Raw genomic sequence first — 15,999 nt, forward strand, 5'->3', positions numbered from 1 at the left:
AAACAGACACAGAATGGACACAACGTTGTAGAAATAGACACAGAATGGACGCAATGTTATAGAAACAGACACAGAATGGACACAACGTTGTAGAAATAGACACAGAATGGACGCAATGTTATAGAAACAGACACAGAATGGACACAACGTTATAGAAACAGACACAGAATGGACGCAATGTTATAGAAACAGACACAGAATGGACACAACGTTATAGAAACAGACACAGAATGGACGCAACGTTGTAGAAACAGACACGGAAATTTTCTCTATCTCAAGATCGCCAGATCTGCGAGTGGAAAACTGGAGCTCGCCAGATCAGGACGCTCTCACCAGGCTAACACATCTGAACCCTAGGAAGGAATTGTCCTTTAAGAGGCTAAAAGCGTGTTTAAAACTTGCCCTGTTTCAGCCTCCTGGCTGCTAACGCTAGCAGGAGGAGAACACGGTGTAGGCAGCACCGACTGTTTTAGTTTTTCTCGATACTGACAGCACTCCAAATTTCCAAACAACCGAGCTACGTGTTGAAATCGACCGTAATTCTCCTTTTAAGTAAGTATGTAAGGAGGGAAGAAAGTTCTGTGGTGTTCTGTGGGGGCGGCTGTGGCTAAGTGGTAGAGAGGTCCAAGCTGAAGTGTCCTTGGGCAAGACACTGAACCCCGAGTTGCCCCCGATGCTGCGCCATCGGAGTGTAAATGTGTGTGAATGTTTACCTGATGAGCAGGTGGCACCTTGCACGGCAGCCTCGGCCACAGTGTATGAATGTGTGTGAATGGTGAATGGTTCCTGTAGTATGTTAAAGCGCTTTGAGTAGTCGTTAAGACTAGAAAAGCGCTTTATGCCAGATTAAGTGTTGTCTTGTTTTGTTGATACGACTGGTAGGCTAAAATCAGAATTACCCTACGGGGATAAATAAAGTTGTTTTGAATTGAATTTGAATTGAATTATAAAAACAGTCCATTTACATTTACATTCTCTGTATGTTTAACATACTAAAGCTCACATATGTCTGAATCAGTATCGGGAAGAAAAAACAAATGGTATTGGAACATCTCTAACGGATACTAATCTTTGCAGCGCTGCACACAGATGTGTGAAATATTCTGCAGAAATACATTCCTTGAGTGGCTGAAACCTTGGCTCGGGATTGGTTTCAGTTCCGTGGGAAACACGGAAAAAAACAGTGACGCAACACCAGAAACTCATTGTGACATTTTTATTTTCTTGGCATTAACGATACGAGAGCCAGATGGAGAGAATGGCTCAAGGACACCTGTTGTTGCAGCCTTCGCGGAGGAGGGTAATCGAAAGTTACTCAACATGCCGCTTGTGTGAAAAGGCTCATGGGAAAGTCAAGAGTGAGATAACTCTGTTCCATATCAGCAGAAAGTTTTATCTGCCAGGAAGGTTTTTATTCTGCAGCTGGCAGAGGACAAACACAGAGTCTGAAGAAAAGCAGCGCTGGGAGAAGTATTCAGATCCTTTACTGCAGTAAAAGTACTGACACCACACTGTAATGGCGTTTTTCCATTACACGGTACTAGGGCTGCGTATTGGCAAGAATCTGGCGATACGATACGTATCACGATACAATATATTGCGATATATTTCGATACTGTGCGTAAGGCGATATTTCGAGATTTCTTTTTAAAGTATAATTTTAGAAAAACTAATATTAAAAAAAAAGACATGATGTTCATAAAAGTCAAAGAAGTTTACTTTAGGTAAACAATTCAGTACACAGAAAATCAAACTGCCAGTTTGGGATTGTGGTTCCCAGGTTCTTAGTGAGCTAATGTTTATATGCTAAAGTAGGCCAAAGGCACTGCTAGGCAAGGTCAGGAACTGCTAGGCACTGTTAGGCACTGTCAGGCACTGCTCGGCACTGTCAGGTACTGCTAGGCACTGCTAGGCACTGTCAGGTACTGCTAGGCACTGCTAGGCACTGTCAGGTACTGCTAGGCACTGCTAGGCACTGTCAGGTACTGCTAGGCACTGTTAGGCACTGCTAGGCACTGTCAGGCACTGTAAGGCACTAGAACGTAGTTACAGGAACGTAGTCATAGGAACCGTCCACTTCTAAACAGTTCTACTAACCACTCTCCCCCAAAACCGGTTTGGCCATTTGCATTCACACTGGCCAAGTGGCCATAGGAACTGACCTTTTGTTATTATAATCACAGCCATCTGACCACCACTATGCAGAAAAGGGAAAAGAGCCTGCCCTGAAGTAGGAGCTGAAAGAGTTACAGGACCTGTGGCCAGAGGAACTGTATATAAGGCTATAGTGTTGCTTTAACTTAATTTATAGGGACCATCAACCTGCCAGGTACTAAGGATGGAAATTAGCCTTTGGCTATAATCCTGTATATTTTACATTATTCGAAATGTTCATTAATATACACGGTCCCTTTTTGAAATAAATAAACTTCAACTTACTGGAGTAAATACTTGCAATGAAAGCAAGTTTTGAGGGAAGAAATCTGCTCATAAAAGCGTCTCCGTCTCAGATCAGCAGTTTGAATAATGTAGTGAACATTTATCCACCCACTCAGGAAGACTTCTGCCTCCTCCTGTGACTTTTGCACGCCGATGTTAAATCCTCGTCTAACTGCTGGGAATGTGAAACAGATTTCTTCCGTCAGCTGAGACTCAGGGAGCGAGCGCTTTCACTCAGGAGTTTAAAACAGGATGCTGACCTGTCAGAATACAGTGACCTCTTCTGCAACCCAAGTCCTTTTGTCTCGGTCAAAGAAAATCATGTTTTCGGTTCGGGTTGTCTGTCTGTTTTGCCGAAAAACTACTGGGCTGATTTTCATGAAACTTGGTGGAAAGGTAAAGCACGAGCCAAGGAAGAAGCCATTACATTTTGGAGTGGATTTCAATCACGGGGCAGAAACTGTGTTGATGTATCGGTAGAAACATATGAAAATGATAAAAGACAACATGAGCCTCTTTCACCATAGATTGCAACAATTCTAAAGTCACGTTTTCAGTTTGGTTTCAGGATAACAGAAAAACTACTGGGCCGATTTTCATGAAACTTGGTGGAAAGGTAAAGCACGAGCCAAGGAAGAAGCCATTACATTTTGGAGTAGATTTGAATCACAGGGCAGAAAAGGTGTTGTATTATATGTATCGGTAGAAACCATTGACTGTATAATATTAATGGACAGCGCATGTGTGACGTCAACCAGTGGTTTGTGGAGATCTGCTAAGAGTCGTTGAGTTTGCCGTTACGGGCGCAGCCATCCTGGTTGCGGATGTGAGGATTTTAGACGAGAGGGAGGAGAGAGGAAGGAGAGAGGAAGGAGAGAGGAAGGAGAGAGGGAGGAGAGAGGGAGGAGTGAGGGAGGAGCCATAGACTGTTGGGTGGTATCTGACTGTGACGTTAGCTGAGAGTTGGCAACGTTGCTTACACACTTTCACCGGCAATCTGGATGCAAGTGCAGCTGAAAGCTAGCTTACATAATTTGAGGTAAGATTTAGCTTCGCTAGGTTTTAAATATATCTTTGTCCCATAGTTATATCACATATAAGACAGGCCGCGAACTGTCAATCACATCATAGCCATGCGGCACGCACTAAAACACCCCCTGCTTTATCGCCGATTTTAAAATCAATGAGACCATGATTCAAAAAATTTACATTATTCTGTGTTGAAGAAGACTTAAAACTAGCGATTGAGACCATAAACTTATTATGAAAATGTTTACTGAGGTAATAAATCAAGTGAGAAGTCACTTTCTCACAGACTTCTACAGAAACCGACCTCCTTTTGCAACCGCACGTGTCGCTCCCTGCAGGAATTCAGCTATAATACAGGTTTAAGGAGTCTCCCCCTGCAGGAATTCAGCTATAATACAGGTTTAAGGAGTCTCCCCCTGCAGGAATTCAGATATAATGCAGGTTTAAGGAGTCTCCCCCTGCAGGAATTCAGATATAATGCAGGTTTAAGGTGTCTCCCCCTGCTGGTAGTCAGATATAATGCAGGTTTAAGGAGTCTCCCCCTGCAGGAATTCAGATATAATGCAGGTTTAAGGAGTCTCCCCCTGCAGGAATTCAGATATAATGCAGGTTTAAGGAGTCTCCCCCTGCTGGTAGTCAGATATAATGCAGGTTTAAGGAGTCTCCCCCTGCAGGAAGTCAGATATAATGCAGGTTTAAGGAGTCTCCCCCTGCAGGAATTCAGATATAATGCAGGTTTAAGGCGCTTCCGCATTTGCAGTACCTTGCAGAACCGGATGCATTGTCCATTAATATTATACAGTTTATGGTAGAAACTTATGAAGATTATAAAAGACAACATGAGCCTCTGTCGCCATACGGTCCGATTGAACCGGTAAATTGGACCGGTAAAATGAAACCTTACAGGTCACATGGCCTACTGCTCCAAACATCTGGTGAGTTCATGTTTTTCACATGAAAAGTGGAGTCGTGTATCATAGCTGCTTTTGGCAAAAATTTGGGGCACTCGTGCTGTCTGACTCTGTTCCGGTTGCGTTGGCAGAAAGGCTAAACAAGGTAACCCAGAGTTTCTTCTTCCCACCAACATCTTCCAGCTGTTCCTGGAGGCGTTCCCAGGCCAGATGGGATATTAATCTCTCTCCCACCCCCCCCAAAAACATCTAGCCCGGGAGTCACTTCCTAGCTTGGAAAACCTCCAGGAGGCGTCCTAATCAGATGCTGAACTCCCTCCATCATCACCCACCCACCCACCCACCCAGTCAGCCAGCCAGCCAGCCAGCCAAAAATCAAGAAAAGATACCACAGTAACTACAATATTCAAAAACCATCAACAAAATAAAGAAATATATAACTATTACCCTCCTGTGTTGTTCAAAACTTCGTGCATATTCAAAAAAATCACACGTTTCGGGATGGTTTTCTTTACATAAAAGACAACTATATTTCCGTTGCTCCTGTTTTGTTCTTTAAGCCAGGGGTCGTCAACGTTTTTTTAGGCCAAGGACTAACTTAACTTAAAGAGAACGGAGCAGGGACCCCTACTACAAGGGCCAGACATGTTTGACATGCTTTTTTTTCAACCGAAAAGTTGAATAACACCTTTGACTGTATTTTTCGTGTCTCATATAGCTTTCTCACTAACAGTTTGGTCGACATAAAGACCTAAAAAGTCAGCAAAAAAGTCCCTTAGCCATCATAGAGTTTAGCAAATCAAAGACAATTTTTTTTAACAACAACCTGTTTTCCCAGCCTGAATATGTAAACTATCTGGTTCTGTGGCAATTTCTGAGCCTCAAAGTTGGCAAATCATCCGAATTCTGCTTTGACTGTCGCACAACTGCAGTCTGTAAAACAGTTTGCCGTCTTTTTGGGGTGGCTCACAACTAGGCGGGCCATAATCTATTGTCAACATAAATTGATATGCGGGCCAGATAAAAATTTGCAAGGGGGCAGATTTGGCCCACGGGCCTTGAGTTTGACACATGTGCCCTACTACATATGTTGTATAAAATTAAGTTGCATATGGGGCCTACAACAACGTGTAGGGCTGCCTAAAAGCTTTATAAATACCTTTTTTTGCATAAAATACTAAGCTATGGTGGTGGTGATGGCGCAGTGGATTTGATACATGCCCTTTGGTGTGGGAGACCTGGGTTTGATTCCCACTGCGATACATCAACCAATGTGTCCCTGAGCAAGGCACTTAACCCCTAGTTGCTCCAGAGGCGTGCGACCTCTGATATATATAGCAATTGTAAGTCGCTTTGGATAAAATCATCAGCTAAATGACATGTAATGTAATGTAATCTATTAAAATAGCCTCATAATTGTTGGCATGATTTTATAAATCATGTTTTAACATGTGGCCCAGTGAATCCTTCGGACACATGTGTCAAACTCAAGGCCCGCGGGCCAAATCAGGCCCCTCGCAAATTCTAATCTGGCCCGCATATCAATTTAGGATCACAATAAATAAATGGCCTGCCTAGTTGTGCACCAAACCAAAAAAACAGGAAACTGATTTTCAACTCAACTTTGAGACTCAAAAATCCCAACAAACCAGAGTTTGCCCTTTCAGGCTGTAAAATAGGTTGTTGTGAGTCTGCATATGTGTGGTAGCCTACTTTTAAAAAATTTTATAATTGTTTTTCTTGATTTGCTCATTTCTAGGATGGCTTTGGAACATTTTTGCTCACTTGTTCAGGGCTTTTTGTGGACCAAACTAAGTGAGAAGTAGAGGTGTGAATCTTCACTGATCTACCGATTCGATTATGATTATCACGTCAGCGATTCGATATCTTGATGCATCACAACGCGTCAAATACATGTTTCTATTAAAGCCATGTAGGATATTTAATTCAGAGCTTTTCAAGCTTCAAAAACCAAACATTCTGCAGTGCTCTGATACTAAATAACTTGGATACATAAAACTATACAGCACTGAGCACATGGCACTTCCTGAATGTGTTAACATACCAGAATATGTAAACAGAAATGTTGTTAGGCCTACATTAAATTGTAAACAGAAATAATCAATAATGAGCCGGCTGATTATTGATGCAGCATCGTCCACGTCCACGTTTCCATGCATCGATTATTTGATTAATTTCAACACCTCTAGTGAGAAGGCTATATGAGACATGCAGTCAAAGATATTTTACTTTTTCGATTAAAATAAAAGCACGTGAATAAACTCTACATGTCTGGCCCTTGATTTGATTCTCATTTCCCAGTGTGGCCCTTAGATGAACTGTATCTGGGGATGGATATATCTAAGTGACTACCTTACTTAAGGCCAGTAAGCCTATCATCAGTGGGGATTTATATTTGCTAATAAAATGTTATTAAGACTTTTTAATTAACGTCAACATTTTGCAATCCCCTGCATTGACTCTGAGGACCCTGCCCCCCCTACCCTGAAATCTACGCATGTGTCTCCACATCAATTTGCATTTTATAGAACAGACAACGAATGGAGGAAATAACAGCCCTAGATTAAAGCTAAGTAACTTGTAACAATGCTTGTTGACTACATGTAGTGACTGACCGGTGAATATGCAGTAAAGTCAAAAGTACAAAGTCCCATAAAATGGTTTCAATGTGCTTCAGTAAATGTGCGTTCCCAGCCTGCTGGTCTGCTGCAGCTCAGCTGGATGTTTGGGATTCCCGGAGGAGTTTCTAACGTCAGGAAGAAGAAGAACACACGTCCATGCACAGAGCTGCAGATGATTGATGGCAAACAAATGTTGTGTACAGTTTCAACAGTGTTGACTCAGCCGAGAACCTGCACGAGCTTCCTGCAGCTGCCGGACGCTCAGACGGTCCATACGAGACGATTCTGCATGACTCATAAAGAGAGAGAGAGAGTCAGGCGTTGGCGGAGGAAGCAGCTGCTAGAACGTTCTCAACAATGACCATCCTTCATTACAGCCGAATGTCTGTCTGTCTACGAGCAGAAGGAGATATCTGCCGAAAACCATCAGACCAACTTCAGACTGCAGCTCCAGGCTACATTCACACTGCTAGGTTTTATTGACCCATTTTCAAAACGTTTCTATATGAGAAATTACTGCTTCTTATAACCAAATTGTCCAAAAAAATTACGTGGATGGTTCCAAACGATGCTCTTCACAAGTCAAATAACTGATCAGTTCACTACTTTCATTGAATTTGGGTGTTTTATTCAATTTTATAAGCCTGACAAGCCAGACCCCACATCCAGATGTTGGGTCTGGGGGAACTCCCCATTGGTTGGGCTCAATCCGAGGGGCGGGATAAACGGTTGTCTTTCAGATTCCCTCTGCACCAATAGGATAACGCTCCAACCAATCAGAGCAACGCTAGTTGATAGATTCAACTTTAAACTCCGAACACATCTTCCTTTTTTAAGAATGACTTCAGTGACGTTCTTTGTTCTTTTCTCAAAGCTGGTTCTCCCTACTCAGCGATACACCCGCTGAGAAGCTGCTCTGGTTATTGGGAGCTCTATATCTGGCTATGAGCCAGCGCCCGTGCTACAGTAGGCCTACCTACGGTCATATGTGCCCCGGGCTGAGCGGGCGATATAGAACCCATCTAAAACTGCTGGCAAAAGAACCGTAAATACAGTAAGATCATCTTTAGGGTGGTAATGGTAAATCGGAGATCACTAAAATGAATGTTGAGTCACTTTGTGCTACGCAAAGACAATGTCGGACTCAGTAGTTTTCTCTGGACCCCTGCCAAACCTGCCAATATGAAATGTACAGCCGGTCATCCTTCCACCGCTGGTTGTCGGGTGGTGCCCAGCTAATGATGTGGGCTATGTGAATAACTGGAGGGCGTTCTGGGGAAAGCCTCGGTTGGAGAGAGCATTGCATCATCCCACCTGGGACGGGGCGCTCTCATATCAAAAAATTGAACGAGGTTATCAGACATAAACCATGACAACCCAAGTTTGATATTAGTAATCAGAGGTGTGCAGCTGCCAGCCTCTGTGCTTCCGCATAGCAATTCCACTCATGGCCTAATAAGCACGGTGTCTGTCCCCCGCTCAGATCGGTTAAATCAAAGGTAAACAAAGATGCGTTATACTTAACAACCTAATTGGAATTAAAACTACTGCAATAGAACAAAATAGGAAAATTAGATGTGGACTATTAAATATTAGATCTCTGTCTTCTAAAGCAGTACTGGTAAACGAGTTGATATCAGACAATAAATTGATTTATTTTGTCTTACTGAAACCTGCTGGCCATGAAGACTATGTTAGTCTAAATGAAGCCACCCTCCCAGCCATATTAATACTCAAATTCCTAGAGGCTCAGACCGGGAGGGAGTTGCAGCCATCTTTGATGCAGCCTGCTAATTACTCCTAAACCTAAATTACATTATAACTCATTTGAAAGTCTTGTTCTTAATCTTCAACATCCAAAATGGAAAACATTACAGCCAATTATATTCGTTGTTATTTACAGGGCTCCAGGTCCGTATTCTGAATTTTTATCTGAATTCTCAGAGTTTTTATCATGTTTAGTCCTTAAATCAGACCAAGTACTTCTTGTAGGTGATTTTAATATCCATGTGGACGTTGACAATGACAGCCTTAGTACTGCTTTCAACTCATTACTGATTCAATCGGTTCAGTCAGAGTGTGCACAAGGCGCACTGTTTTAACCACACCCTCGACCTTGTGCTGGCATATGGTATTGAAATTGAGGATTTAATAATATTTTCAAGAGAATTCGGTATTATCAATCATTCTTTAATCACTTCGAATTCTTACTACCTGTTATATTAAATTAATAAAGCTCCTACACCGATGCTTATCTGACAGTGCTATAGCTAAATTTAAAGAAGATATTCCAACACTACTCTATGTCATGCCTTAACATAACAGAGGACCTGTATGTTAACCTCAGTCCCTCTCAAATTGATGCATTTGTAGACGGTATTACGACATGCCTACGGACTACCTTTTAGACCTCGGCCGCTTCCCTGAAAAGAAGATGATGAAGCAAAGGAAACTAGCACCTTGGTATAACTCCCAAACTCAAGAATAAAACAAATCTCCGAAACCTCGAGATGTAAGTGGCGTTCCACCAAGGTGGAAGAATCTCGTTTGGATTTGCAAGAAAGTCTCAAAACCTATAGGAAGGCCCTAAGAAAGGCCAGATCAGACTATTACTCATCACTAATAGAAGAAAACAAGAAAACCCAAGGTTTCTTTTCAGCACTGGCGCCAGGCTGACAGATAGCCACAGCTCTACTGAGCCATCTATTCCTCTAGCTCTGAGTAGTGATGACTTCATGAGCTTCTTCAATGATAAAATTACAACAATTAGAGATAAAATTCATCACCTTTTACACTCAACTTCTAACGGTTCACCTTTAAACGCAGAGTCGTTAGGAAATAAAGACTAGTCTCCGGACATATACTTAGACTGCTTTTATCCTATAGATCTTCAACAATTAATGTTAAAGATATCCTCAGCTAAGCCATCTACCTGTCTCTTGGACCCCATCCCAACGAGACTACTCAAAGAAGCATTACCTGTGGTTAACACCTCATTACTAGATATGATCAATATGTCTCTATTAACAGGTTATGTACCACAGTCATTTAAAGTAGCTGTGATAAAACCTCTTCGAAAAAACCCACCCTGGATCCTGAGGTCTTAGCAAACTATAGACCTATATCTAACCTTCCTTTTCTATCCAAGATCCTTGAGAAGGTGGTTGCTAATCAGTTATCGCGATTTTCTACATAGCAACAGTTTATTTGATGACTTTCAATCAGGATTTAGAAAGAATCATAGCACAGAGACGGCACTGGTGAAAATTACTAACGACCTTTTAACTGCTGCAGACAAAGGTCTTGTCTCCATTCTTGTTTTACTAGATCTTAGTGCTGCATTTGACACAATTGACCATTCAATCCTGTTACAGAGATTGGAACACTTGGTTGGCATTAAAGGAATTGCTCTGAGTTGGTTTAGGTCCTATTTCTCTGATCGATCTCAATTTGTGAATGTTAATGATAAATCCTCCAAGTACGCCAAGTTAGCCATGGGGTTCCTCAAGGCTCAGTGCTTGGACCAATTCTATTCTCCTTATATATGCTTCCTCTAGGCAATATTATTAGAAAACACTCAATTAACTTTCACTGTTATGCGATGACACCCAATTATACTTGTCAATCAAACCAGACGAAACCAGTCAGCTAGCAAAATTTCAAGAGTGCATTAAGGATATAAAATCCTGGATGACCTATAATTTTCTGATGTTAAACCCTAACAAAACTGAAGTTATTGTGCTGGGCCCTAAACACCTCGAACTTCATTATCTAGAGATATAGCTACTCTGGATGGTGTTGCCTTCGCGCACCACTGTTAGAAATTTAGGAGTTATCTTTGATCAGGATATATCCTTTAATGCCAATCTAAAACAAACCTCAAGAACAGCCTTTTTCATCTTCGTAACATTGCCAAAATTAGGAATATCCTGTCTCAAAACGACGCTGAAAAACTAGTCCATGCATTTGTTACTTCCAGGCTGGACTATTGTAATTCCCTACTGTCAGGTTGCTCAAATAAGTCTCTTAAGACTCTCCAGCTGATCCAGAATGCTGCAGCGTGTTCTCACAAGAACTAAGAAAAGAGATCATATTTCTCCTGTATTAGCTTCTCTGCATTGGCTTCCTGTTGAATCCAGGATTGAGTTTAAAGTCCTTCTCTTGACCTACAAAGCTCTAAATGGTCTAGCACCATCATATCTAGAAGAGCTCCTATCATACCCTATTGTCCCACTAGAACACTGCGCCCCAGAATGCAGAGTTACTGGTGGTACCTAGAGTCTTTAAAAGTAGAATGGGAGCTAGAGCCTTCAGTTATCAGGCTCCTCTCCTATGGAACCAGCTCCCGATCTGGGTTCGGGGGCAGAAACTGTCACCTCATTCAAGAATGAACTTAAAACTCTCTTATTTGATAAAGCTTATAGTTAGGGAGTGAGGAGTTGCAGTGTTCACCTAACTGGCCCACTGCTTCTCTTCATAATTGTTAGATTAATAATACATAACAAAGTAGAGGGAGGCGCCCGCCAAGCCAGATCCGGCAGGGGGAGAGTTCTAAGCCCGAAAAAGCTACCTCTCCTTATGACCTGTCTCTCTTAGTTACCTGTTATAGTTACGCTTGTTATAGTCCTAGACTGCCGGGGGACTTCCTTCCTTTGACACACTGAGCTGCTCTCTCCTCTCCCTTTCTATTACTGTTTCTATTACTGTTACTATTACTATTACTATTTGTGTGCAGCCCGTCCCAGAAATGCTTGTTACTAATCCTAGCTTCTGGGGAGTTTACTCCCGGAGTCCTTATGCTTTTTTCCCCAGCGTTTTGTTCTTGGAGAACGTTGGCACCAAGACCCTGGTTGTCGCTGTGGTCCTGCTGCACTCCCTGCTGAGCTCAGCGATGCCCTGCAATGTCATGCTACGTCCTGCTGAACCCTGCTACCGCTACATCCAGTCACTGTTCCATTATTAATGTGACTACTATCGCCACTGTTCATCACACCCCAACCGGCTCGTCAGACACCGCCTACCAAGAGCCTGGGTCTGTCCGAGGTTTCTTCCCAAGAGGGGAGTTTTTCCTCGCCACTGTCGCACTGCTTGCTCTTGAGGGAATTACTGGAATTGTTGGGGCTTTGTAAATTATAGAGTGTGGTCTAGACCTACTCTATCTGTAAAGTGTCTCGGGATAACTTATGTTATGATTTGATACTATAAATAAAATTGAATTGAATTGAATTGAAAGTAAAGCTGAACTCCAAGTCTTCAGACCCTTTCACCGCGCGTTATAAGCCGCCCGCCCACCGACTCTATACACGATATAGGGGTGCACGATTCAGAAAATGTCACGATTCAATATCGATTTTCAGGTTCAAGATTTGATTCAAAATCGATTTTAGATTAAAGAAAACAATTCAGAGTCTGTAAATGTAGTTACTTTTCCCATGTGATTGCAGTAGACATGCAATCAAATTTTAAAATTTTATTTCAAAAATATGAATTGATTTTGAATCTGTGTAGTTCAATTCATCCAAACAGTCCTTGTCCTGGTTTGAATCACATTTAAAATGGCTGTGAACAGTGTGTTATAAATTAATAATGTGAGATCCACCAGTTTTAGTACTTTTACTGCAGTAGAGGACCTGAATACTTCCTCCATCTCTGTGAAAGTATTTATATAAATACATTCAGACACATAATCTCACAGAGACATGACACAGATTTATTTTCGGGCGTCACAAGCCCTAACGAACCGCACGCAGCGCCAGAATAAAACGGAGTGATGGCTGGTTGTTAAGGTGGATCGGCGCTTGTTAAGGCGGTATGTCTCAGCTGCTGGTTATTTCCCACTCGGAGTCCGGAGAGATGATAGACAGCAGGAATGTCAGAGAGTGACAAACAGCCGTCTGACGCCTCCTAAAAAGAGAGCCGGCTTCGGTATAAATAGCTTCTTGCCGACAAGACAAATAAGGAAGTTTACAGCTGAGCTACGGAGCTAAATCTGTTAGTCTCCATCACTTGTGCTGCGTTACAACAAGTCTTACAAGTCTTGACTCACAGATAGGGAGGAACATCAGTGTTATAACAGAGATGCTCTAACTAAAAGACAGCGCCTCACACGTTAGCAACTTACAACATACAAAAAAGGGTAAAAAACGTCAGAAAATCAAGTCAAGAAGTTACGTAAGAACCGAGAAAATGCGCTCAGACCTCCGAGGGATCATTATTTCAAACAACAAAATGTTAACAGATGCATACAGAAAAAGGGACAAAAGTGGGAAAAAAGCAACAAATATGTAGAAAAAAAGTGACAAATGTAGAAAAAAACATCAAAAATGTAGAAAAAAAGCATAAATAGAAAAAGTAGAAAAAAGCGACAAAAATGTAGAAAAAAGTGACAAAAATGTAGAAAAAAGTGACAAATATGCAGAAAAAAACATCAAAATGTAGAAAAAGCATAAAAATAGAAAAAGGAGTAGAAAAAGTGACAAAAATGTAGAAAAAAGTGACAAATATGCAGAAAAAAACATCAAAATGTAGAAAAAAACCCATAAAAAATGTAGAAAAAAGCATAAAAAATGTAGAAAAAATGACAATATGTAGAAAGAAAACATCAAAATGTAGAAAAAAGCATAAAAAATAGAAAAAAGTGACAAAATGTAGAAAAAAAGTGACAAAATGTAGAAAAAAAGTGACAAAAATGTAGAAAAAAAGCATAAAAAAAATTTAGAAAAAAGCATCAGCGGCTCCTTTTTATGTGTTATAAGAAAGATGCTCTAAACTAAAAGCAGCTTTATTCAAAACAAAGTGCCAAAAACGTCAGAAAATCAACTCAAATGTTACATAGAGACGTCGAAAAGAATGCATGCATCTAACCACAGGGTGTCCCACTGTTCTTCACTAAGGGACACACCGGATCTGGCTCGCGGGCTCTGAGTTTGACACATGTGGTCCAAACTGTGGGAAACACCGGGGGGGTCGGGGGTAATGGGGGATGAGGGGGGCACTAAATGTTCTCCACACCGAGAACGTTACGCAACAAACTGAACGGAAAGACGAATGAAAACAGATTCTTTCCAGTTATTCTGCAACAACCGCAGAGAGTGAAGAAACACACTGAGGGGGAGGAAAGAGAGGGAGAGGGGAAGGAAAGAGAGGGGGAGAAAAGAGAGGGAGAACAGAGGAGAGAGGGGGAGGAAAGAGAGGGAGGAAAGAGGAGAGAGAGGGAGGAAAGATAGGGAGGAAAACAGGAGAGAAAGGAAGTGGTCCAGCTGCCAGTCTGCGGTGGGAAATCTGGGGGCGTTGCCTAGCAACATGTCGCAACCCTTGGCAGCATCAACCCAGCAACCTAGCATCGCACTGCTGTGTTCCTTCAGGAGGAAGAGGAGGAGGCTCGGTCTTCTCTAGTGTTAAGGCATATTAACATGTTAACATATTAACATGTTAATATGTTAACATGTTAACTTGTTAACATATTAACATGTTTATATGTTAACATGTTAACTTGTTAACATATTAACATGTTTATATATTAACATATTAACATGTTAACATATTAACATGTTAACTTGTTAACATATTAACATGTTAACTTGTTAACATATTAACATGTTAACATGTTAACTTGTTAATATGTTAATGTTATGTTGTCTCTAGTGTGGACAAACATGGCTTTTTATTGAGTTTCCTCTGAGAGAAATGAGAGTGAATTTAAGCTGAGCTTTTATTGTGAAGGGTAGAGCCAGCGTCACACAAAGACAGACACACACACACATAGAAACACACACACACAGACACACACACACACACAGACCTGCAGGACGGGGCTGTTGTCGAAGTTGTAGGCGCTGGGCCTCCCCTCCAGCGTGGAGAAGGCCACGTTCCCTCCGGTGAGCGGCGAGATGTCGCTGAAGTCGTCGGTGCAGAGCGCCTGCTGCTCGTCCTCTCCGGTGCGGATGAAGCCGCGGCTGTTCTTCCGGTAGGTCTTCTCGCAGGAGCCGCTGTAGTACTGGTAGGGCACCCAGGGGCCCCCCTCGCGGCTGCGCTTGTAGATGGCGAAGCTCTCCGGGCGGCTGGTGTGGAACTTCAGGCGCACGTAGGTGATGTCGAAGGCTTTGCCTGCAGACATCGGGAACACACGCTCATGTGTTTAATAAACTCAGAAATCATTCATAGTGCTTATATATATATATACTGCATTTATATAAGATTTAGACACGTTCTTCTAAATCTGACTTTATGTCTGTGTGTGTGTGTGTGTGTGTGTGTGTGTGTGTGTGTGTCGGTGTGTGTGGGTGTGTGAGTGGGTGTATGTTGATGTGTGTATATGTGTGTGTGTGTGTGTGTGTGTGTGTCTGTGTCTGTGTGTGTGTGTCTGTGTCTGTCTGTGTGTATGTGTGTGTGTGTGTGGGTGTCTGTCTGTGTGTGTGTGTGTGTGTGTGTGTGTGTCGGTGTATGTCGGTGTGTGTATATGTGTGTGTGTGTCTGTGTTTGCGTGTGTGTTTGCACATGTGTGTGTCTGTCTGTCTTTCTACGTGTGTGTCTGTCTGTCTGTATGTCTCTGTGTGTGTCTGTCTGTCTGTCTGTCTTTCTCTGTGTCTTTCTCTGTGTGTGTCTTTGTATGTGTGTGTGTGTGTGTGTTTACGTGTGTGTGTTTGCACGTGTGTGTGTGTGTGTCTGTGTGTCATTACAAATAAAGTAATCTGTAACAATGTTACGGTAACGTTACTGTTGAAGCACTGAAGGCCTTGAACTTCTGACGCTGCAGCTGCATTCACACGAACATCCGTGGTGATGGATTATTATTATTTTGTCTCGGCAGTAGGTTATTAAACCTCTGAAGCCGTAATGTTCCTGGAAACAAAGTAAAGCTGTCTGGACCGGAAGGCAAGTGATGTGACTGTAGTTTTTTATTTCAGTTTAGTTTCCTTTGAGTTAGTTTGCTCTTTGCAGACTGGCAGCAAACGCCTCGATCCTACACGCTGTTGTTT

General features: G+C 42.1%; 1 protein-coding gene across 1 annotated transcript in view; it reads right to left on the reverse strand.

Annotated features, from left to right (window-relative positions):
- lamc1 (laminin, gamma 1) overlaps positions 1-15,137 on the reverse strand; it is an 82,627-nt gene extending 67,490 nt beyond the window's left edge. Inside the window, exon 1 of the mRNA XM_039816091.1 lies at positions 14,823-15,137. Within this exon, the coding sequence (XP_039672025.1) occupies positions 14,823-15,137 (315 nt within the window). The remainder of the gene's footprint in view (positions 1-14,822) is intronic.
- Between the last annotated feature and the right edge of the window lie 862 nt (positions 15,138-15,999).

This window comes from Perca fluviatilis, chromosome 11, assembly GCF_010015445.1.
Source record: "Perca fluviatilis chromosome 11, GENO_Pfluv_1.0, whole genome shotgun sequence".
NCBI classification, from domain to species: domain Eukaryota; kingdom Metazoa; phylum Chordata; class Actinopteri; order Perciformes; family Percidae; genus Perca; species Perca fluviatilis.